Here is a 22768-nt window from a genome sequence, read left to right on the forward strand (position 1 = left end):
TTTATTGCGGCCAAAACATACGTCATTGTTGTCGTTTTCCAAAAATGTGCATTTGCATCATCATAAAAATTCGGTATTGAGTTTTAACAACAGAGAACAGAATGCTTGATACAAGTGTTACTGTGAAGCCTTATCAATTTTATTGTGAATTTGAGATTCTCATGTCCTCTCTTCTGACTTTATTGTGACTGTTGAGCTCTTTTAGTCAAGATTATTTACCAGAATCTCTTCATCATTGCAATTCTTAATTTTGTAAAATGTCGAAAATGATTTATTAGTCACGTTAGCATCCATGTACAGTGTACACTGTTCACGGTAGATAATCATGTGCGCGAGTGTTTCACCAACGTCAGAAAAGTACTGCAGAAAATCGTTAAACATTTAAATTTAAATTTCCAGAGAAATTACAGAACTTGATAAAAAATAAGAGTATAAAAGCGTGAGAGAATCGAAACAGGTTCAGTAGAAATCCAGAATTGCTTTCGATCGCTGCATAATCAAATCGAAAAAAAGGTTTTTTTTGAGACTTTTTGGAAAGACTAATTTGAAGAGAAAAAAAAGAAAAAGAAAAAGAAAAAGAAAAGAAAATGAAGTTGCATTTGGTCTTAGCAATTGTTTTGCTGGAAATTGGTACGTTTGAAGCAACGATATTTTATTGAATCAAGTTTTATTTTATTTTGCAAAGTAGTTGACAAAATATCCCTATTTCTATTGGACATTTGTTGTAGTTTCCATTTTTGGCGCCAATCCAAAAATAATTTCGCCTGTAGGAAAATCTTATCATATTCCAACTGTTAAGGTAAATTCAAAAATTTCTCCAAACATATTGAATATTTGAATTAACGCCTGAATATTAACGACTTACGACATGCTCACGCGTCGAAGCTCAATTGAAAAACATTTTTCCGTCAAAACGAAACAAAACTGTGTGGTGAATGGGAACAGAATTTCGTTTCGCTTTGTTTTGTGGCCATTGTCTGAGTTGTCTGAGTTGTGCTTTGATACGGGAGCATATTAAACGCTGTTTTTATTCTTACACGTTCATATCTAAGCTAGATTGTTGACAATCTCGAGTGGTCATTTCGAAATTCCCTTAACTATACATTCTAACTAATTACACTACGATTTTTCCAGTCTAATTGGTTCAAAGCGAATTCACATTGTTACAATATTGGCATGCGCTTGGTGAGAATTTCGTCGAGCGAAGAACATAATGCGGTCGTGAAAGTGATTAAAGCTAGTGGTAAATTGTTTTTTTTTTTCAATTGCACTGAAAATAAATAAATCAATGCATTTCTTAATCGATTTGTATGAATCTATAAACTAGGATACAAATACGATAACTTTTGGACATCAGCCACTGAATTGGGCAATATTGGCTACTATTGGTTCCATAGTGGGCAAAATCTACAGTTCAAAAAGTGGGCATCAGGTCAACCAGGTGGAAAAGATGAACACTGCATGCAACTTAGTCGCTATACGAATTTCGAATGGCACGATTACCCATGCACGGAGGTCACTCGTTTTGTGTGTGAAACAACATAACGCAACAATAACAAGTCCTAATGCAAACAACACATTGGGATACATACTTTTTGGAGAATAAAAATCGAAAAAAACAAATATTTTTACGTCTCACCAATAAAACTGACGTATTCTATTGAAAATGCAATTTGGAAATATTGGAAAAATTGTAATTTTGATCAAAATAAATAAAAATTGCATTCCATTTAAATGTCTCGTCTTAAAAATCATTGTTTCTTTCTTCGTACTTGATTTTATGGTGTGATGGCTACAGTTGAATTCAACAGTAAACATGCTCCAGTCATCTTTTGTTACTATAAATCACCTTACGACTGTTATTGTCAATTGGACTTCTGGAATTCGATTTCAATCTTCTTACCGTGATGACAATTTGTTTTGTTTTTGTTTCATTATACACGATACTCGGGAGTAATATTTTTTATTCTGTATTCCTCTGCTGGAACTGAAATGATACATTACGGCTTAATTTAAGAATTTCTTAGGAAATATTGATTCAAATATTTCCTGTTCATTTCCAAAACTTCAAAAAATCAAGATATCGAGAATCCCTTCAGCCAAATCAAAGAAAATGTGATTGTAATAAGATTGTAGTAAGTAATAAGATCATCTTATTACAGCAACTTTTCTTCAAAAGTTTCATACAAAAATCATGTCAAATTTTGCAAGACACATTTTTTTTCAACATTTTTTCGTCTGACAAAAATTGACATGTTTTTTACATGAAACTATTTTTGCGATTTTTTTTTGCACCAAAAGTAATAAGATACTTATTACAATCTTATTACAATTACAATCTTATTACTGTAATAAGATGGACTTATTACTTATTACTCATCTTATTAGTTTGTAATAAGATGAGTAATAAGTCTATCTTATTACAGTAATAAGTAGGTAATAAAGTAATAAGAATTACATTTTTTTAACTTCTATATGTTAGTGGCTATAGCGGTAAGAAATCACATTTTCTTTGATTTGGCTGAAGGGATTCTCGATATCTTGATTTTTTGAAGTTTTGGAAATGAACAGGAAATATTTGAATCAATATTTCCTAAGAAATTCTTAAATTAAGCCGTAATGTATCATTTCAGTTCCAGCAGAGGAATACAGAATAAAAAATATTACTCCCGAGTATCGTGTATAATGAAACAAAAACAAAACAAATTGTCATCACGGTAAGAAGATTGAAATCGAATTCCAGAAGTCCAATTGACAATAACAGTCGTAAGGTGATTTATAGTAACAAAAGATGACTGGAGCATGTTTACTGTTGAATTCAACTGTAGCCATCACACCATAAAATCAAGTACGAAGAAAGAAACAATGATTTTTAAGACGAGACATTTAAATGGAATGCAATTTTTATTTATTTTGATCAAAATTACAATTTTTCCAATATTTCCAAATTGCATTTTCAATAGAATACGTCAGTTTTATTGGTGAGACGTAAAAATATTTGTTTTTTTCGATTTTTATTCTCCAAAAAGTATGTATCCCAATGTGTTGTTTGCATTAGGACTTGTTATTGTTGCGTTATGTTGTTTCACACACAAAACGAGTGACCTCCGTGCATGGGTAATCGTGCCATTCGAAATTCGTATAGCGACTAAGTTGCATGCAGTGTTCATCTTTTCCACCTGGTTGACCTGATGCCCACTTTTTGAACTGTAGATTTTGCCCACTATGGAACCAATAGTAGCCAATATTGCCCAATTCAGTGGCTGATGTCCAAAAGTTATCGTATTTGTATCCTAGTTTATAGATTCATACAAATCGATTAAGAAATGCATTGATTTATTTATTTTCAGTGCAATTGAAAAAAAAAAACAATTTACCACTAGCTTTAATCACTTTCACGACCGCATTATGTTCTTCGCTCGACGAAATTCTCACCAAGCGCATGCCAATATTGTAACAATGTGAATTCGCTTTGAACCAATTAGACTGGAAAAATCGTAGTGTAATTAGTTAGAATGTATAGTTAAGGGAATTTCGAAATGACCACTCGAGATTGTCAACAATCTAGCTTAGATATGAACGTGTAAGAATAAAAACAGCGTTTAATATGCTCCCGTATCAAAGCACAACTCAGACAACTCAGACAATGGCCACAAAACAAAGCGAAACGAAATTCTGTTCCCATTCACCACACAGTTTTGTTTCGTTTTGACGGAAAAATGTTTTTCAATTGAGCTTCGACGCGTGAGCATGTCGTAAGTCGTTAATATTCAGGCGTTAATTCAAATATTCAATATGTTTGGAGAAATTTTTGAATTTACCTTAACAGTTGGAATATGATAAGATTTTCCTACAGGCGAAATTATTTTTGGATTGGCGCCAAAAATGGAAACTACAACAAATGTCCAATAGAAATAGGGATATTTTGTCAACTACTTTGCAAAATAAAATAAAACTTGATTCAATAAAATATCGTTGCTTCAAACGTACCAATTTCCAGCAAAACAATTGCTAAGACCAAATGCAACTTCATTTTCTTTTCTTTTTCTTTTTCTTTTTCTTTTTTTTCTCTTCAAATTAGTCTTTCCAAAAAGTCTCAAAAAAAACCTTTTTTTCGATTTGATTATGCAGCGATCGAAAGCAATTCTGGATTTCTACTGAACCTGTTTCGATTCTCTCACGCTTTTATACTCTTATTTTTTATCAAGTTCTGTAATTTCTCTGGAAATTTAAATTTAAATGTTTAACGATTTTCTGCAGTACTTTTCTGACGTTGGTGAAACACTCGCGCACATGATTATCTACCGTGAACAGTGTACACTGTACATGGATGCTAACGTGACTAATAAATCATTTTCGACATTTTACAAAATTAAGAATTGCAATGATGAAGAGATTCTGGTAAATAATCTTGACTAAAAGAGCTCAACAGTCACAATAAAGTCAGAAGAGAGGACATGAGAATCTCAAATTCACAATAAAATTGATAAGGCTTCACAGTAACACTTGTATCAAGCATTCTGTTCTCTGTTGTTAAAACTCAATACCGAATTTTTATGATGATGCAAATGCACATTTTTGGAAAACGACAACAATGACGTATGTTTTGGCCGCAATAAAGAATTGCAAAATGAATAATATTCCATTTCGTTTATTTTAAAAATTCGTCTTATTTCATCCAGATTGCTTTAAAAATGAATTCCTGGTAAATCAGATGAAGAGAACGAAATTTCATCGAAATGTGGATCATTGATGGAATGACGTAAGAAGTTCCAATTTAAATTGGAACCTGAGTCCAGCTTAGCAACTTAACTAATTCAAATCTTCCAAAAATCTGCAGAATTGCGAGTGAAAATTAAATTAAAACTAATATATTGTAGATGGAATTGGCAGCATTATGAGCAGATCCTTTTGGAGTTAATCTATTTGCCGTATTTGGTTGAGTGTCCCATGAATTATGCCTCCGTAGAGTGTTTGCAATATTTTGGATGCTTTTTTTGAGAAGAGAATCGACTGTTTTTACCGAACTTCATAGATTTTTTGGCAATTCTTCGGCTTTTTTAAATTACCTGTCTCCAATGCGTCGTTTGTAAAGTTCTTTTTGTATCGATTCCGGTTTCCGACTCTCTTTCGATGAAACACGTCCACCCAATGAGTCGATAGCCTGAAATTCAATTTTTTTTAGAACCAATTCACAGTTGATTTGACTAAGTTTAACATACGCGTTGCGAAGAAAAGTTCCATACAAAAATCATGTCAAATTTTGCAAGACACATTTTTTTCAACATTTTTTCGTCTGACAAAAATTGACATGTTTTTTACATGAAACTTTTTTTGGGATTTTTTTTTGCACCAAAAGTAATAAGATACTCATTACAATCTTATTACTGCAATGAGATGAGCTTATTACTTTTTACGCATCTTATTCCTTTGTAATCGACCCAATGGGAAATGGAATCAAGAATGAATGGAATGCTCCTTCACAATCCAATTGAAATTCCCATTTTTTCGAACTCAATAATCAATATGCAAAATGAGGCGCAAAATAAAACATCCAAATTCATTTCATATGTGTAAATAATGTATTTATGTTCGAATTTATTAATATATCGAATTTTCACACTAAAGAGATATCCATCATCTTATTTGAAATGTTCATAAATAATATTTAGTACACGTTTCCTCGAAATTTGTTTTTTTAGTTGAATGTGCAGACATTTAAAAAAAAGACGACCCTGGGAATGTTTATACTATATCATCGTCGGCTAAAAAAATCGTTCATTTGTTCACTGTATAAATAGTAGCTGGAAATGATGAGCTTACGTATGGAATAAAAAAAATTGCTCACTTTTCATTCATGTCGTTTGTTTATTTAAATATATTCTATCATTTGATATGAACTAAGACTGCATTCAAAATTGTATCTTTTTTCTTTCAAAAAACAATGCTCGAACTTTATTCAGCATGCCGTGAAAGTTCGAACGATTGACTTAAAATGAATGAGGAAACGAAACGCAAACCAAATATGCCGCAAGAAAAAAAAGAAGAGTTTTTTTTGTAACGAATATAAAAACAAATATATGTATACATATAATCAACGTATAAATAAACGCATCGTAACTCCTAAGCTCTGGTCAGGAGAAACGAGTGCTCGATCTTTGATGCGCATTTTTTTCTTCTATTTATTCATGATCAAAGATAGAGCAGCCAATTTCAAGAAATAAAATCAAATTTACAGTTCCTGTTCATGTTATGTTGCACATTATATCCTACGGACTTCCGAAGAGCATCTCTGATCCCGGTGGAATGGGTGCATCCGAAGCTGCACCAAAGTAGTTGACCGATTGGAAAACATTTAAATTGCTAGCAGTTGCGGTGACACTTGATTGCTCGCTAGATAGTTGATTGGTTGTGGTCGGTGAAGTGTTGCTAAAACTTTGTTCAACGTGCAACGTCAAATTGTATGGATTATTCACGTATGAACTGTAAAGATCTTCGTTTTCATTGCAGGCCGCATATGATTGCTGGTTTGAATGCTGTTGATTGTAAACTGGTGCAAAACTTTGCACAATATTCGCCGGTGGAATTCGATTTAGGCTTGGATATTGATTCGTGGCAATTAAATGACTTAGGGGTACTTTTGGTTCTTGACTCTCAAATGGCTTTTCGATATGCGCTGGCGATTGGTCGTTTGTTTTGCTCGGTGACGATGCCAACTCATCGATGCTATTTTCGGATGGTTCTTCGGTGATTGGCGGCGGCGATGGCGTCACTGGCAAATCAATAATCTTGGAAAAATTCGGATTAATACACGGACTCTTGTCACAATATGTATTAAAATTGGCATATAATTCATTTGACTCAGGAGTCGATGCAACGGGCAAATTTGATTGTATCGCAGCTGCTATTTGATCGGATGGAATCGTCTGCTCAATCAGTGTTGGTTGGCTGTGTGCTGGTGAAACGGTCACTGGAGGTTCCATCGTTGACTGCACTTCAACTGGGGCAGGCACGACGTGAGGCACAAAACTTGGTATTAATGGCTGTTGGATTTGGGACATATTTTGGTGCTCTAGTTGCTGCGGTACGATCTAGGAAAAAGAAAATTAAAAAAAGTACTTTTCATTAACTTCGATAACAATGGCTCCATTGGTAATTTTGGACAAAAATCTTTGAATATCAAAAATCATTCGGCTTAAGTATGTAGATTATCGAGATTTTGATGAAAATTAATTGATTTAAGCAATTCGGCGAGTAAGCTTTACCTGTGGTTGTGCCTGTGCTTCGACACCACTCACTAATGAAATACTCGGGTGAACGAAAGTGTTCTGCGGTGGTTCTAGAATAATACTACTGATTGGAATTGATTGCGCGGACAAAGGTTGCTGTTGCGATGTTGCTTGTTGTTGTTGTTGTTGTTGTTGATGATGTTGCAATTCTTGTTGCTGAGGCTGTTGGAACTGCTGTTGCTGTTGTAACGCACTATTCACAAGTTGATTCGGATTTATCAGTGATTGCAGCTGATTTGGGCTGGAAATCGACGGAATCGAATGTACATTTTGAACCAGCGGTGGTGAGCTTGGACTCACAACCTGTGACCTTGGCGCAGACTCCATCTGTCCACGATTCGACAACACTGAAACAACAATCGATGCGACTAATTTTTATCGAAAATTTTTTAAAATTGAAATAATAAAGACAAAAGGAAGGTTCAGCCCAAGCATGGCAGTGTTGAATAATTAATTAAAATGAAAGGAAAATTTGAAATAAAAATGAATTTAAAAAAGGAGCTTACTTGGCTCTTTATCAAACAGTTCTTCCTTTAAATTTGGCAAAAATTGATTGACACGTTTCCATGTTAGCTCCCACAGCGGCGAATGCGTCACACCATCATTGTTGTGGAATACACGAACCTGTTGACATACAAAGTATCGCATTTTTATTTGCATTTCAATGAAAGAAATTCATGTGTTCAACCCAAGAACGAAACATACAATAAAGAATAAAATTCCAGAAAAAAAAATCAATTATTCAAAATCATCATTTTCTTCTCATCTCCGATGAAATTTGCTCAAACTCACCGAATGCATAACCAACAGCATGTTTTTCAAGCTCTCCAGCATTGCCTCGTGCAGCATATCCGATCCGACTCGCATGAATTTCTCAATATAATCCAAAATATCCAACCATAATTCGCTGAAACTCGCCAGTGTTATCAATGGTGTCAAATGATGTAAGAACACTTTCGACATGATAGTTGCCGTTCGCATGCGTGATTCCTCAAGAACGTTGCCCGTAATATTAACCGTTGGCACTTCAGTCAACAAGTCATACAGAAGTGGGAATAGTACCTGAACAGAGAATAAATGTTCTTTAATACCAAATACTTGATCGTTGAATATATTAATCGTAAGGTACCTGTTTAAAGCATGATTCCCATTCGGGTCCAGTCAGTGTATGTAGATCATGAACCAGCAACGATCGTTGCAACCACGTGACTGCACTTGTTCGAACCTGCACATAAACCAAAATCAATGAGTATTACAAATAAATGACTATGTGATTTTGGTTTCTCATTCAAACCTACTTGTTTGCGTTGATCAGTGGCCAATCTTGCGATTCCCTGTAGAATTGGACACCACCCAATGCTCCATAGTCGTGAGCCCTGTGGCAATGAGCCATTTTCTTCGGCCCACCAGCGGAATATTTGAGCGGTTCTTGTATGCAGTGTGTGCATCAAATCGAGCAACTGGATGGAAATCGTTTCGTAGCGTTGCAATAGCTCACCATCCTCGTTCTCATCATCACTGTCATGTAGCAATGGATATTCAGCGCTCGGTGCGCTTGCATTGGCCACACCGCCGTTATTCGCCTGCAATTGTTCGCGTCGTTTGTGGCTGACTTTTCGGCTAGGATTCCGGTTATGATGTGGTTTTCGATTTACCGAAGCATTTGGATTCAGATTGCCACCATTTATTGATGCTTCGACAAATGTTCGAATGCATTTAACACAGCTTTCGAAATTGTACGGCGTTATATGGGCCACATTACGAACGATAAACGCCAAACTGTCCCAGCATTTAACCAATGCAAATGTTGAATGCCGCATCAATTTACATGGATAAACGAGCGAATGAATGGGTGAGTTTGGACGCGATGTAACCGTCACATCCGAATCCTTATTATTCACGATGATCCAGTTCTCTTGTGTTGGTGTTTTAGCGGCTGCAGCCGTTGTATCGGTGTGCAGACGCGTCGATATCTCTGGATCAGATATATAACCACGAGCCTGTGCTATTGCAGCCGATGCTGATTCCTCTTCGCCACTGCTCAATGCTCCCTCAGATTTTGCTCCTAGTGGATGATTAAATGGAATTGTTAGAGGAAAAAATTGAATGAATAAATTAGAATTGTCCAACAGTAATACCATACCTAGATAGGCTTGTGTCAATGTCAATGATTCTTCGTAATCAGCCGGGATTGCGCCAGCGCCAACACATTCCAATAACGTGAATATTATATCCCAATCGCTTTCGGTGTGAATATTTTGCGCACTGCATTTTACGAAAAAAGAAAACAAGAATTGAAAATTTACGACTTTTGAATAAAAACCAATTATTTTGAATGATTTGCCAAAAGAAAATCTACCTTGTTTTGAGTAGCTCATACAATCCGGTGGAAATTTGTTTAGATATTTTCAGTATGATGTTCGGATTGAGGAGTAAAAACATTTTCAAGCTTTGCAACACCACGGGACAAAGGTCTTCGTTGCGCATTAAATAAATGGCAAGTTTGAGAAGGCCAACGGTTGTTCGAAGTAGTAAATAATTGTAACCATAAGACGAGCTACCCAAAAGCAGTAGATAAATTTGATCACGACAATCTGACCACAACGGCAGCAGCCGATCTCGATTTTGTATCAAAATTTTCACTAAGAATTCCAACAAGAAAACGGTTGTGTCTTCGGCGTAAGAAATGTTTTCCGCTTTCGGAACGCTTGGTGGTTTCAACCAATTCAAAAGACACTGAATGAGTTGTTTGAGTGCGTCAACATGAAGGAATTTCGATTCGCCGATAATCTGATCAAGTTGGCATTCTCGGACACATTTTCGTACGACTTTGATGATTTCCTGTTCCTCGTACGTGGGCTGTCGTTGGCCATCTGATGCCAAATACATGTAAATACTACTGAACAGACCGACCTCTTGCTTTTGCAACGGTTTCTCCAGAATCAGTGTCACTTTGCCGCTTGGTTCGCAGAAATCTTCCACCTCCATCAGAATCTTTGGTAATAACTTCAATTTGAACAGCTGCAAAATGACTTCGATCACATTCTTCCAGCCATCGCATCGCAAACAGTCGCCATGCTTGTGAACCATTGCAAATACACCCTTCATTGCCAGTTGAGCCTTGACATTCAAACCAAACTGAACGCTGGTCGATATTTCATTCGTCGTGTTCACCGATGGATTTGCAACGTGCGCTAAACCAGCGTCCGTACTCGAAGCATTCAAATTATTCAATAACGTTGTAAATTTGCACAGCGTCAAAATGAGCGCATTGAAATCATCGTGCAGCATGAAATGTGATGAGATCGCGGCGCCTTTTGTGAATGCAACCAACGATTTATGATATGTACTTTCGACGGACGATCGATCAAACATGAAACTGAGTGCGGCCAACGTTGGACCCCACACCAATTGGAATATATCTTTGTCAAGCGATGCGCCATTCACACGCAAATAACGGCCATCTTTGGTTTTATTTCGACGCAACAACACTTTCCATAGATAATTCTCACGCACTAGTCCCGTTTGTTCGGCAGGCATAATAATTTCCTCATTTTTAATTGAATCGAATATCCCCTTCAACATATCTTGATCAAAATCACCTTTGCCATTCACACCGCGCAAATTTTTCGTAAAATCATCCGCCGACATGGGAATATTCAAACGCTTTGCGTTGGTATTGTGTTGATCCATATTCAACATGATAATGGCATAAGCAAGACTGAATGCGGCATCAGTGTTGGTGAATGGTTCGCCATTCATTTTATGCCAATGATCGGCAAAATGTTCTAACACCAAGAAAATAAGCGGCGCTTCGCCCGGTAAACGGAACGTTTCCAAGTATTGTCGCAACGCTAAATCGATGCGCATATTCTCGAAATTGAACGATTTCACGAAATTCTCCAGAATTTTACTCTCCACATTCTTCTTTTTGCTAATATATTCGCCGATCATTTTCTTGTCGAGGCTTGAGTTATCACGTAGAAAATGTGCCACTTCGGCTGGATCAAGTTCTGGCTTCAAGTATCCATTTTCTTGTAAAAATTGAATGCCTTTGTCCGGTCGTTGATTGAACAGTTCAGTGCCTTGGGTTAGAATGCGTTTTCTATCTTTGACTTCAATCAGTTGATCATGGGTGATGACATCAAATTTATTTTGAGTCTCATGCGCCGCTAATCCTTCATCAATCGTATCGATATTGGCATTGGATGGTTTCTTTTTGTTCATAAAACTGTGAATAGACTCAATCGCACCACTCTCCTCGCCGCCACTAGTTGTGACCATCACATCACTGCTGTTATTATGGTCCAGTGTAATTTTATCGGTAGTCGAATTATTCCGTGAGTGGTGACCACCAACGATGCCAACGGTTACACTGGAACTGTTCTTTACCACTTGCTTTGAGCAATTCTTTTCGATATCACCAACAATTGTCATCAAACCATCCAGCGATAAATCGTGGATGGTGTAAATTGCCTGTGTTGCTGATAGCGAATTTTTCGACAACAATTTTACCAAATCTTCCAGCAAATTCGTACAATACAGATTGCAATCGTAATTGATGTACAATTCAGCTGCAAACGATGGTATTCGAAGGAATTGTAACAAATTGTCTAGAGCTAGTTCACGGATTTCATATGGCGTTCGTGGATTTTCACTGCCGATTATTTCAGCCAATTTATTCAAATAATATTCTAAATGGAATTTCAGCCAGCTACGTTGCGATTCGAATAACAAGAAACACACTTGCAAATCGGCTGCGAAAATTGTTAGACGCTCCGTACTCAAAAGCTGAAAGAGTTGAGAAAAGAGGAGATCATTTGATGGAAATTAAATCGATTGTTTCAAAGATAAAAAGAATAGGTGGAAATGGTTTGAAGAGGCAATTCAAACCAGGAAGGAATTTGTTCCTTGAATCATTTAGAAGGAACAAAAATAAAAAAAATCGGAAAAAATGTCAAAAAGCAGGTTAATCAATGGTAGATGACCTTGACCTTCACTAGAAGATGCTCTGAAGAGGAAAACATCACATTTTATCATTTGAGGTCTCTTTTTATGATTTCATTTTCCTCAAAAAAATCTAGAAAATCTCTTAAAAGTTCAACAGAAAAGGAGTAATTTGTAAAAGGGCCCATAGAAAAAACTGTTCACAAGAAAAAAAACACCTACCGCAAAAAGATTCCGGCACAAATCATCTTTGACCATTTCGAGTAACGAATCATACTTTCCGATGCTATCGGCTCCAACTTCCAAGGCGATGGTCAATAGACTCAATCCCATGTGGATCATAACATCCGAGTTTTGTTTGTCCAATGGATTTACCAGCGATATCAAAAATCGCAACAGCTCGTGTATCAATGGCAGCCCATATGGTGTCAATGTAGCGCCAGACATTGATTCTAATCGCGTAACACACACACACGAAAGAAAAAAGAAAAAACCCAAATGATTAATTAATTAAATGTGAATTACGTGTGAAACAGACACACACACACACACATACAAAGAATATGTAATGTACGATAAACAAACGGAAGCATGCAGTTTAATGTGATAATAAATTGAACAGTACGACACACTAAAAACAAGCGTAATACAACGATAGAACGCAGAAAAGAAGACAAATAGAATATAGAAAATAAATTTGTGTATTTTGAAAGAAACGCACCATTTTCTGTTTGTGGTGTAAATCTAACTCCCATAGAATTAACAAAATCCTCACCTTTTACAATGGGATTTGCATCTAGGCTAGTACTTGCGTTTTCTTCTTTGTTCTCAATGACAATGGATGGCTGTGCACTGTTCTCATTATTGATGGTTGGTTCGTCTTCGACGTCTGCATCATTTTCGGCATTTTCATCGATTGTTCCGTCGACCGAATTGGAATTGGAGGCGCCATCATTGTTGTCACTTTTTGAATCGCTTAGCGTGCTTGGATCGCATTTATCGTCACCATCTGGATGTGGTGTTTGCATGAATTTACCTTGCATATCAACAATATTACCGACAAGCGGTGTGGATGGTGTTGTGGCTAAAATGGATTTTTGTACACTTAACAGTGCTTGGTTTGGTGTGACCGTGGCATTATCGACAGTTATCGATGCCTTTGGTGTATTTGCTTCACTAGCTTCAGTACATCGAATCGCTGGAGTAGTGAGCATATTCTTTGTTGCGTTCGATATTGGTTTACTACTATGTTGTAAGGTGTTGGTTTTGGTTAAACTTTTTGTCGATCGTCGACGTTTACCCGATGTTTCCATGCCACCGCCACTTGACATCATCTTTAGCTTTCGTATCAAACCCGTATGACGTTCCTCAGCAAATTGTGGCAAACGCATAAACAACAACAGCACAATATCTTTTAAAACCTGTTCAGCCGTTCGTCTCAGCAACTCATTGAGACGTGGCTCAAACACAATACGAATACAACTAAGCATCACTTCACAAACACTTTCATCGGTTAATGCACTGCCTTCGGGGTTGAGAATGAGCGTACGTAGCACTTGTACAACCTTCATTAAGACCACACCATCCGATGCCTGATCGGAACCAACAAAACGGGCATGCGTCACCGCATCAGCAATGCTATCGGCCGTCGTTGCAATTGTCGAGTGAGTCGGATCTGGAAAATAGAATTAGGCGTGAAAAAAAAAAATTAAATGGAATGTGTCATAGTCGATTAAGGTGAAAATAGTCACTTATCGAGGCCATTCAAGGAAATGGTTATTGAATAAAGCCAGAGGTTGGTTGCACATAAATTTATTTATATAAATTTCAAATATCAAATAAATTTATCCGATATTTTTCATGCGTTGTGTTGTTCTGACGCATTTGCAGTGCATAAACGAGACATCGGCTGTTGTATTCGCAGCCAACTATTTATCGCTGTAATGAGATTTTTGTTTTGTTTATTTTTTGTCGTTTGTAAACAAATCTGCCTATCTTTTTGCATTGTCTCTGCACATTTTGCATGGACATATACTATGTACGCAGTGGCAGAATTGTTGACAAATAACGGTAAATGAACAAAACAAAAATCTCATTCCAGCGATAAATAGTTGGCTGCAAATACAACAGCCGATGTCTCGTTTATGCACTACAAATGCGTCAGAACAACACAACGCATGAAAAATATCGGATAAATTTATTTGATATTTGAAATTTAGATAAATAAATTTATGTGCAACCAACCTCTGGAACAAACACATGCAACACTTGATCACATGGCGCGCACGCTACTGACAAAACAATTTTGCAATAAATTCATTTAACTTTTTACATTTTTTAACTGTCATTAAACGGATGACCACCAGTGTGGTCATCCTCCAAACTTGTCACAGTTGAATACATTCATTTGCAGTGTTTCGTTTGCGTCAGTGTGTGCGGCTAGTGTACAGATGTCGAACGCTCGATGCGCAACTTTTGCACTTGATCGAACAAATAGCTTACCTATAAGGCCATACGAAAGGAATTTATTCAATGCAGATAATGCGAGGCTTGTAATTTGTCCGGTGGTCTCCTCAGAACGAATCACTTCAAGAAATGGCCCAAGAAAAATCTTTGGTTCAATCAATCGCAAATCTTCGATATTGATCAGCAGATTTTTCAGCTCACTGAACTGCTTCATCAGACCATCTTGTTCTTCCTCCTGTGACAAAATTAAGCGATTCAAAGAAATTCCATCGGTTTAAAGCCGTTTCTTTATCTTTTTGATTGAACGTTTTCCAAAGTGGTTTAAGTTCTAACTCGAAACATATCCCTGGCAAATTGTCATTCAATCGTTACCTGATAATTTGAGCTGTTCCATCGAGCGCCACGTTTAATGGCTGTCATCAATGTGGAGATTTCGCCTCGTAGCACGAATATTCCGTTGCCTGGCAGAGACATGATTTTGCAATTTGTGTGCGGTAATCACCAAAAGAGATTTCAGCTCACAAATGCACGGTCGTGGTTTTCGGCTCGATTCAACTGATGATTTCCGCTATTAAATGCTACAGTCTCGTCACACACACCATTCAAAATCGATTCCAACAAGTCCTGACATGCAAAATGAAAACATTTTAATGAATCGTTCAATACGTTTATTGTATATGGTTCAATGCCAGACGGTTGCACTTGGCCACTAATTTATTACAGATTTTCGATTTAAAATCACACCAAACCATAAATAAACAATCAACGAAATTTTCTACATCAAAATTGATTCGTATGTGTCTTACGTTTTTCTTGGTATTTCAATTAGAAAAAAATCGTCGTGTACATGTTGTCTACTTTCTTAATTCGTTTCTTCACTTCTTTGCTCTTTTTTTTTGTATGTCACTTCTGTCAAATTGGGATAGGTGACGTGTGACGTTTACTGAATTGATGCAGACAACTTAAACAAAACTCAGGCATTGCGGATCTATGTGTAAATCCATATCATTCGATAATACATTGACGTTTTCGTCATAACTTACTCGTGGAATCCTGCTAATGTACTCAGTTCGCATCGATTATACCGCCAGATGGCACTGCTTTCTTTGAATTTCCGCGATGAAAAGTGCACACACACACACTTTTGAATCTATTTTCGTTATGAAAATTTAACTTTTTGTCGATTTTCTTCCTATTTTTTGCTTGTATTTTCTTTAGTAAAGGGTTTTACAAAGATAATTTCGGTAAAAATCGCACATTACTAAAAAGATTTTTTACTACTCTCATCTATAAAACTCCGAAGCATCGAGAATATTTAATTGCATTTATTTGAATTGATTGGGCGTCACCATGGAAAATTGTTTACCATCAAACAATAGTCGAAACTGCAGAGGAATTCGATTACATCGTCGGAATGCTAACGAAAAAGGAGAAAATTTTAATACAACCATTTATTGAACAAAATTATAAAAAACATCGCCGTAAGGTAAATACTCAACCGAATTTAACAGAAGAAAATAGTTCTTTTTACTCAATAATTCTATCTTTACGGCCTTGATGATATTTAATCTTATAGTTTTCAACCGAATGATAAAAATATTTCTTATTTTAAAAAATTCCTATTTTTCTTTTGAAAAAAATTTACAATCTTTAGGTGCAAAGTGCTCAGCCGGCCATTGATTTTGCGCGGCCCTCCGAACAACCGCATGTTTTGGTCAAGTTGAAAAAAATTCAAAAGGAACGCGAACGCATGCAAGAGATCGAACGGGAAAATCAACGCCTTCTACAAAAACTTTGCTCGATTATGACCACTAACCGCTTGGAGAACTACTGGAAAACTCCGCATCCAAAGTAAATTTTCATCGGAATTTTGACTTTTCTCATACTATGAGATGCATAGACTGTATGGAAAAATATGATGAAATTACAATCATGTTATCATTTAAAACTGCTAACAGGAATTGCCTTTGTTGCATTCTGTAGCACTGGTGTCGTGTTTTAATCGAGTTTTTTATTTTCCCTTCATTAATAAATAATATTAATAAATTAATTAACCTCTTCCAGGTTCTTAAATCGAGTCTACATCAAGCCACCTCAAGCCAAACAACGAGCCCAATCGGTTCCAGCTCGAAAAATATCGGTTCCCAACTCGATTGAAGGCAGTGTAGCAAAATCGCTGAAAAGTCACGGCAGTGCGCGATGCCCGACATGCAGCGGAAAACCCGTTGTATCCGCCGTGGTAAGAAGAAGTGAAAGGAAAATCGTTTTTTTCGGCAATCGTATTTTCCAACACTTTTTTTATTGACACTGTAATTCATTGAATGAATTTCCTTTCTCGTTTTGAGCAGAAAATCCCCGAAGAACGAATACCATTTGCACCGCCGCGCAAATCATGGAATTACAAATTAATCAATGACACATCAAAATTGCATCGATGTTGTAAATTTTGCTGTTGAATCCGTCGTTCGTTCGAAGCATCAATATCATCATCGTCACTTTCATCTTCATAATAATTCAAGTTCAAATTTTGTACTAGCTTCATCTGCACTGTGAACATACGTACTTGTTCTGTGTGTACTAGAACAAAAACAATTCAATGCACATAACCTCAATTATTGGTGCACAAAACACTTTTTTTGTACGCTCAATGTCATGAAATAAACATATGAAAAAATCGTAGCTGAGTTGTCGATAGTTCTTGAAACAGTTTGAAAACAAATTCCAAATGCTATGAATGCACAGCATTCGGCAGTTACACCGTTCATTTGTATCAACAGCGACAATGTCGTCGAAGAAGCAGGGAAACAGAAAAAAATCGTCTGGCAAATCGAATCCAAGTGAAGAAAATAAAACGCCGACTGTGAGTGCGATCAGTGTGAATAAATCCGGCGAAATTGTGTTGCGAATACATGCTAAACCGGGATCTAAGCAGAATGGAATCACCGATATATCCACCGATGCGATTGGCGTTCAAATCGCCGCTCCACCCATTGACGGCGAAGCCAACACCGAATTAGTCAAATACATATCGAAAGTGTTGCAGCTACGGAAGAGCGATCTCAGTTTGGATCGTGGCTCAAAATCAAGGGAAAAAGTTCTACTAGTGGCCAAAGACTCGATTACTATCGATCGAACCACACAACTCATCAAAACGGAATGCGAAAATGGATGACAATTTGTTTGTTGGAGATTTTTAAGCTTTAATTGTACAATTTTCTTTTAAAAAATTAAAGTGAATAAAATAAAACATTGGAAATTTGATGACTTTTTTGTTTGGGGAATTGTTTTTAGGTTTAACAGAATTTTTTTTAGTTCTTTTTAGCTCGAACAGATCGCGAATCACAATTGAAAAAAAAAATAGTCGGAATTTGCATTCAAATTTCAGTCTTTCTAAATTAAAATTAACCTTTTCGAAGGCCTTTTAGGCTTACTTTTCTATTGAGATTTTTTTTTTTGGTTCGATAACTTGTTCTCGAGGTTTTACTCTTGATTTCAACCCTTCAAAGGGCTTTTCAATTTTAAATGGAACATCATTTCGTTTCGAAAAACATCGAGAATGAAGACATTTGCTTCTTTAAACAAAATTTTGTTCTGAATTATCCAGATCGATTAAATGCGGAAAATAATTTCCATTAAAAAACAATCGGCATTTCAAATTGAATGAAAACGCATCGTTTATTCTGAGAAATTAGAAATTTTCCATTTTATTTTCCAAGCTTAAACGTGTTTCTTTTGAATTGTTCTTTTGATGTTGTTGTCGTTTTTCTTTTTAATTCCACGAATCCCAAATACCGGAGTTCGAAGTTGAAGCAATACGTGACCGTACTAAATCAGCGCCATTGCGTTACGTGAGGCTGCCGAGAAAAACCAAATAAATTGTATTCTAGATATATTTTCGAGGCGTTTAATAAATCTCATCATAATCGTTCAAATAGTTGTTTTTTACTGGTGTGTCTTTCGTTCTGTTTGTTTGTTTGTTGTTGCTTTGTTTTTTTTTTATTAATTTAGTTGATTTTTTTTTTAAATTTTACTCAATTACATTTTCTATGTATTTCTATATAAAGATATATATATATACTCATTTCCTTTATTGTTTTATAGATTTTCGTTTTTTCGATTTATCTTTTTCAATGTTTTAGTTTCAATTTTATGTTGCTATTGTTCTAGAGATGGTTTGGATGTACAACTGGTTGGTTTATTGGTTTGTTTGTTTGTTTATTTTATTCTCTGTTCATTGAAAATTAACTATTGTTTGCGAGATTAAGATTGATTTTTATTTATTTATTTAGTTTTGTATTCATCAACTGTTCCTACTTTTTGCGATTGGCGTGTGTGTGTGTGTGTGTGGTCAATGAGATGAGAGCACGTATGTACGCGCGCGTATTTCACTCACTATTTATTTTAAATAGCTAAAATAGAAAGAGTTTGGATGAATTCCATTGTTTTGGAGAGCTTTGAAAAGTCGCATTATTCTTGTTTCGAAAAGTCTATCTGTGTATTAAAAACGGAGGGGGAGGGGAGGAAATTGGAAATTAACATGTTAAGATAAATTGCTTTAAAAAGAGTTGATTTTTCTTTTCTTTCATATTCATATATCTTCTATTATTATTTTTTTTTTCTCTCTCTTCATTTTCGTTTCTTTTCATGTCTGGTGTATCTGTTGGTTGTTCTTCTTCTGAATGCGCGGCATACTGTTTATGTCGCTAATTATATGTGTGAGTGGCTGTTTCCCTCTTCGGTTGTTTTTCTTTTTTTTATTTTCTGTATGTATGTGTGTGTTCAACAACAGACGAATCTATTGTATATTCTTGTTATTGTTGTTGATGTCGATATCGATGAAAATTTTGAATGCCGTTTGTGTAAATGTGTAAACGTTTCCGTATTAGAACTTGAATCCTTCGTTTGGTATGTCCGACGTTTGATTGAACTGAAATGCGTTTTCGTCTGCTGTTGGCGCCAAATTTGCATCGTCCGCCTGGAAAATTGGACATTTCACATTAATACTTCAAATAATCGGTTGAATTTAATTAAAATGCATATCACAATAGCAGTAAAATGCAGAAAAAGAATAAAAACAAAAATGAACAGAAATAATTGATTCAAGGGAAGAAAATGTCAACAAAAATTTTAAAAAAAAGTTATTTGGAGCGAAGAAAAGACGAAGTTCAGGGTCGAACAAAAAAAAAATTAGCGAAAAAACTTACATCGTCGGAAAAGAATTGTTCTATTATGTCATAGGCTAATTTGTAAATATCAACGTTTTCGTGATTTTGCAATTCTTCGATTTTCGTCATTCCATCACATTCTTCGATCATATTTGCAATTTGGACTACGTGCGGGCCAGCCATTTTTAGCATGTTGTTGATACCGTCAAGAACAACCTGGTGAAAAGAATGAGCGAAAGATAAACGATTAAAATCGGACGTAATTTGAATGAAAAACCACAGTTTTTCTTGTTCTTCTTCGCTAAACTGGCATTTGACGTATGAGAATACGCTGAGTGCCAAATGCGAAGCAAAAACCAAATGGGATGCCATCGATACTTACATTAATCACTTGTGTATCTTTACATGTTAATAAATTACAGAAAGGTGGTATTGCGTTGTCTTTAATCAGTTGTGCAACTTGTTCACGATTACCGCTGATTGTTAGGTTACTAATGGCCCATGCGGCTTCTTTTTGCGTTTGGAATTCGCCGTGACTTAAGTTGTCTATGATTTTTGGCAGGAGACCGGCATCGATGACCGCTTGCACCTGCGACTGATTACCAGCCGTGATATTGGACAAAAACCAGACGGCCTCTTTTCGAATTTTCTCCTTCGGATGGCCGAGCAATGCAGGGAAATAGGATAACGCATCGCAGTTGAGTACTACTTGTGTTTGTTCATCCGAACCGGTTACTATGTTGCCAACCGCACGCAATGCGGCCGTTTGCACTTTCACCTCAACATGAGCAATCAATGGGATTAGCTTCGGTACTACACCACTTTCGATGACCATTTGAATTTGTTCGTTACCACCATCGGTTAAATAGCTCAATGCCCATACCGTATCGACCAAAATATTGACGTCCGTGTGATAGATCAAATGGTTTAGCGCTGGCAAAATGTCTTGTATGGTTTCTGTGGGTGGCGGTGGTTCCTTATTTCGGCACAAATTCACAATAACCCATGTGACATTGCGCAGAAATGAAATTGGTATATCGGGTTTGATGAACGACAATAGTGGCTGCACCACACCATGTTTGATTACATAGTCACGCAAATGTGGACCATCACCGATAATGTTACCCAGCGCCCAAACTGCTTGCTCACACACGCTCGGCGATGGTGAACTGAGTAATTCGAGAAACAATGGTACTGCACCAGCCGCAACCACTTGATTCGTTTGCATCGATGTGCCCGATGCAATGTTTGTGAGTGCCCAAGCCGCTTCAAACTGAAGAATTGTGTTTTCTTTGTGCTTCAAACATTCGACGAGAATGGGTAAAATGCCACTGGTAATCAAATCATCGATGGGCGGATTACGATCGGATGACAATAGCTTTCGGGCCGCTTGCACTGCTGCCAATTGCTTGTCTGGATCGCTTCCATCACCAGCATTCTCCACTAATTTGGCTACCGGGGAAAAAAAATTCATCAGAGAATTGAAACGAAAGCAAACACAGTTAGTTTGGCTGTTCTTTTTCATATTTGGATAAAAAAAAATGGCAAATTCGGATACAAAGGACATCAATAAACGCCCATGGAAACCCCTTGAAATCCCGAGAAAAAAAAAACATGCTGACTTCAAAAACTTACCCAAATTCACTGAATTTACTGAATCATCTTCGTCAGTCGAGTCGGGCACGTTACGACGCTTCAAAATCGTTTCTTCGCGCTTATTTTTACGTAATTCCACTGTCACTTCATTGCGCCGTCTTCGCATCTCCTATTCAACGTAGAGAGAAGAAAAAACCAGAAAAATGTGCGTCGTTAGTATGGATTTCCATGTTTCCAGTAGAAAAAAAAGCAGTCATTCATTTCCTCACAAAAGTTCAACGTTCATTTCGAATTTTGTTTTTTTTTTTGCGTCGTGAATGTGACTTCTGTTTCAAATATTGTGACGCAATAAATAATGCTCTCACACACAGCAATAGACAAATGGATATTTGAATACATTTGTTTGGTTTTGTTTTGGAGCGCGCACATGGAGCTATTCCAATGTTAAATTCGAACATTTGGGTTAGACGATTCGTTGGAAAATTGTAATTTTTTTTCTCTCACTCGAATTCAAGCGAGAATTGGAAAAAAGGGTGTGTTTTGCAGTCATCTATCTATGACGATGGGCTGAGAAGTGAAACGTGAATTTTGGCCATCATTTTGACTTCATCGCTGTTTTGCATTTATAATAATAATAATAATAATGAACGATAGCAGTGAATGCCCTTGACAGTAAGTTGGTTCGTAATCAAATTCCAAAAATAACGAAAGAAGTGAAAACTTTTGCTGTTTTGTCGATATCAAAAGACAAACAAAATCCAGATTGCTACACCGCCAACGAAAAGTGTTTTCTCACTCTTACGTGCTCACGCTCTCTTGTTCGATTCTTCAATTGCAATTAGTTTTTCTACCTGAGAGGCACTTGATTTATGTGTGTGAAATGCTATTGTGAGTGGTCGAAACAAGTTTCCGATTTTATTTCTCTCTCACTCTCGAATCAAATCCCGTCTGAAATCATGATGATACAGAGCCAACAAATACATGCGCTAAATCAACAACGAATTGTTGTGTGTCTGTTTGAATCTTCTTTTTTTTTCTTCTCTTTTTCCATTTATTCGTACTGATTTGTTCGCATTACTATTATCATTTATTATAGTTATAGTGTTTATTGTGTGTTGTCTGTGCCGCATTTTCAATCCTAATTGCTGTTGTCTTCACATTCTTCTCGCATTTTCGCTGATGACTGGATCTCGATGTTCGATGCACACGTTAGTCGCACTGTGTTTGTGTGTCGTTTTTGTTTTGTTTTTTTGCTTTTATTTCTCTCTCTCTCTCTCTCCCTCTCTCTCTCTCTCTCTCTCTCTC

General features: G+C 36.5%; 6 protein-coding genes across 8 annotated transcripts in view; 3 read left to right on the forward strand and 3 right to left on the reverse strand.

The window, feature by feature from the left end:
- The first annotated feature begins 458 nt into the window (after positions 1 to 458).
- On the forward strand, positions 459 to 1737 carry LOC129574648 (C-type lectin 37Da-like). Its single transcript, XM_055456935.1, has 4 exons — positions 459 to 630; positions 729 to 799; positions 1135 to 1243; positions 1328 to 1737. Exons 1-4 carry the CDS (start codon positions 588 to 590, stop codon positions 1543 to 1545), a joined length of 441 nt encoding a protein of 146 aa, XP_055312910.1. The 5' UTR covers positions 459 to 587; the 3' UTR covers positions 1546 to 1737.
- A 1141-nt stretch (positions 1738 to 2878) lies between these two features.
- LOC129574655 (C-type lectin 37Da-like) lies at positions 2879 to 4162 on the reverse strand. Its single transcript, XM_055456943.1, has 4 exons — positions 3991 to 4162; positions 3822 to 3892; positions 3378 to 3486; positions 2879 to 3293 (listed from the first exon to the last, which is right to left on the reverse strand). The coding sequence occupies exons 1-4, from the start codon at positions 4031 to 4033 to the stop codon at positions 3076 to 3078; spliced, it is 441 nt and encodes a 146-aa protein (XP_055312918.1). The 5' UTR covers positions 4034 to 4162; the 3' UTR covers positions 2879 to 3075.
- A 1397-nt stretch (positions 4163 to 5559) lies between these two features.
- On the reverse strand, positions 5560 to 15764 carry LOC129574656 (Golgi-specific brefeldin A-resistance guanine nucleotide exchange factor 1). Of its 3 annotated transcripts, none has more exons than XM_055456946.1 (13): positions 15509 to 15764; positions 15075 to 15326; positions 14739 to 14937; positions 13012 to 13911; positions 12459 to 12688; positions 9649 to 12080; positions 9433 to 9554; positions 8588 to 9354; positions 8419 to 8514; positions 8082 to 8351; positions 7796 to 7913; positions 7266 to 7636; positions 5560 to 7091 (listed from the first exon to the last, which is right to left on the reverse strand). In XM_055456946.1, exons 2-13 carry the CDS (start codon positions 15174 to 15176, stop codon positions 6270 to 6272), a joined length of 6429 nt encoding a protein of 2142 aa, XP_055312921.1. In that variant the 5' UTR covers positions 15177 to 15326; positions 15509 to 15764; the 3' UTR covers positions 5560 to 6269. The 3 variants fall into 3 exon arrangements, with proteins under 3 accessions (XP_055312921.1, XP_055312919.1, XP_055312920.1); XM_055456944.1 differs by having other exon boundaries at positions 12958 to 13911; positions 15509 to 15760; XM_055456945.1 differs by having other exon boundaries at positions 8082 to 8347; positions 8415 to 8514; positions 12958 to 13911; positions 15509 to 15658.
- Positions 15765 to 16100: 336 nt separating this feature from the next.
- LOC129574659 (uncharacterized) lies at positions 16101 to 17191 on the forward strand. The gene is made up of 4 exons (XM_055456951.1): positions 16101 to 16188; positions 16357 to 16553; positions 16767 to 16941; positions 17051 to 17191. Exons 1-4 carry the CDS (start codon positions 16117 to 16119, stop codon positions 17156 to 17158), a joined length of 552 nt encoding a protein of 183 aa, XP_055312926.1. The 5' UTR covers positions 16101 to 16116; the 3' UTR covers positions 17159 to 17191.
- A 108-nt stretch (positions 17192 to 17299) lies between these two features.
- Positions 17300 to 17963, forward strand: LOC129574660 (UPF0235 protein C15orf40 homolog). Its single transcript, XM_055456952.1, has one exon. The coding sequence runs from the start codon at positions 17437 to 17439 to the stop codon at positions 17872 to 17874; it is 438 nt and encodes a 145-aa protein (XP_055312927.1). The 5' UTR covers positions 17300 to 17436; the 3' UTR covers positions 17875 to 17963.
- Positions 17964 to 18376: 413 nt separating this feature from the next.
- Positions 18377 to 22768, reverse strand: part of LOC129574657 (importin subunit alpha-3) — a 6421-nt gene continuing 2029 nt past the window's right edge. The window contains exons 2-5 of the mRNA XM_055456947.1: positions 21503 to 21632; positions 20250 to 21319; positions 19907 to 20083; positions 18377 to 19677 (exon numbers count right to left, since the gene is read on the reverse strand). Coding sequence (XP_055312922.1) covers positions 19585 to 19677; positions 19907 to 20083; positions 20250 to 21319; positions 21503 to 21632 — 1470 coding nt within the window. The 3' untranslated portion in view covers positions 18377 to 19584. The remainder of the gene's footprint in view (positions 19678 to 19906; positions 20084 to 20249; positions 21320 to 21502; positions 21633 to 22768) is intronic.

Source organism: Sitodiplosis mosellana, unplaced genomic scaffold (assembly GCF_009176505.1).
Source record: "Sitodiplosis mosellana isolate CC-2019 unplaced genomic scaffold, AAFC_SMos_1.0 Smas_scaffold_6165, whole genome shotgun sequence".
Lineage (NCBI taxonomy): Eukaryota > Metazoa > Arthropoda > Insecta > Diptera > Cecidomyiidae > Sitodiplosis > Sitodiplosis mosellana.

Coding starts and splice junctions, on each gene's coding strand:
- LOC129574648 (XM_055456935.1), top strand. CDS start 588: ATGAAGTTGCATTTGGTCTTAGCAATTGTTTTGCTGGAAATTG. Junction 631..728: donor AATTGTTTTGCTGGAAATTG/GTACGTTTGAAG, acceptor CATTTGTTGTAG/TTTCCATTTTTGGCGCCAAT. Junction 1,244..1,327: donor GAAAGTGATTAAAGCTAGTG/GTAAATTGTTTT, acceptor TCTATAAACTAG/GATACAAATACGATAACTTT.
- LOC129574655 (XM_055456943.1), bottom strand. CDS start 4,033: ATGAAGTTGCATTTGGTCTTAGCAATTGTTTTGCTGGAAATTG. Junction 3,893..3,990: donor AATTGTTTTGCTGGAAATTG/GTACGTTTGAAG, acceptor CATTTGTTGTAG/TTTCCATTTTTGGCGCCAAT. Junction 3,487..3,821: donor ATCATATTCCAACTGTTAAG/GTAAATTCAAAA, acceptor CGATTTTTCCAG/TCTAATTGGTTCAAAGCGAA.
- LOC129574656 (XM_055456944.1), bottom strand. CDS start 15,176: ATGTCTCTGCCAGGCAACGGAATATTCGTGCTACGAGGCGAAATCTCC. Junction 7,914..8,081: donor TGCTGTTGGTTATGCATTCG/GTGAGTTTGAGC, acceptor GTATGTCAACAG/GTTCGTGTATTCCACAACAA. Junction 7,637..7,795: donor ACTGTTTGATAAAGAGCCAA/GTAAGCTCCTTT, acceptor TTGTTGTTTCAG/TGTTGTCGAATCGTGGACAG.
- LOC129574659 (XM_055456951.1), top strand. CDS start 16,117: ATGCTAACGAAAAAGGAGAAAATTTTAATACAACCATTTATTGAACAA. Junction 16,554..16,766: donor TGGAAAACTCCGCATCCAAA/GTAAATTTTCAT, acceptor AACCTCTTCCAG/GTTCTTAAATCGAGTCTACA. Junction 16,942..17,050: donor AACCCGTTGTATCCGCCGTG/GTAAGAAGAAGT, acceptor CGTTTTGAGCAG/AAAATCCCCGAAGAACGAAT.
- LOC129574660 (XM_055456952.1), top strand. CDS start 17,437: ATGCACAGCATTCGGCAGTTACACCGTTCATTTGTATCAACAGCGACA.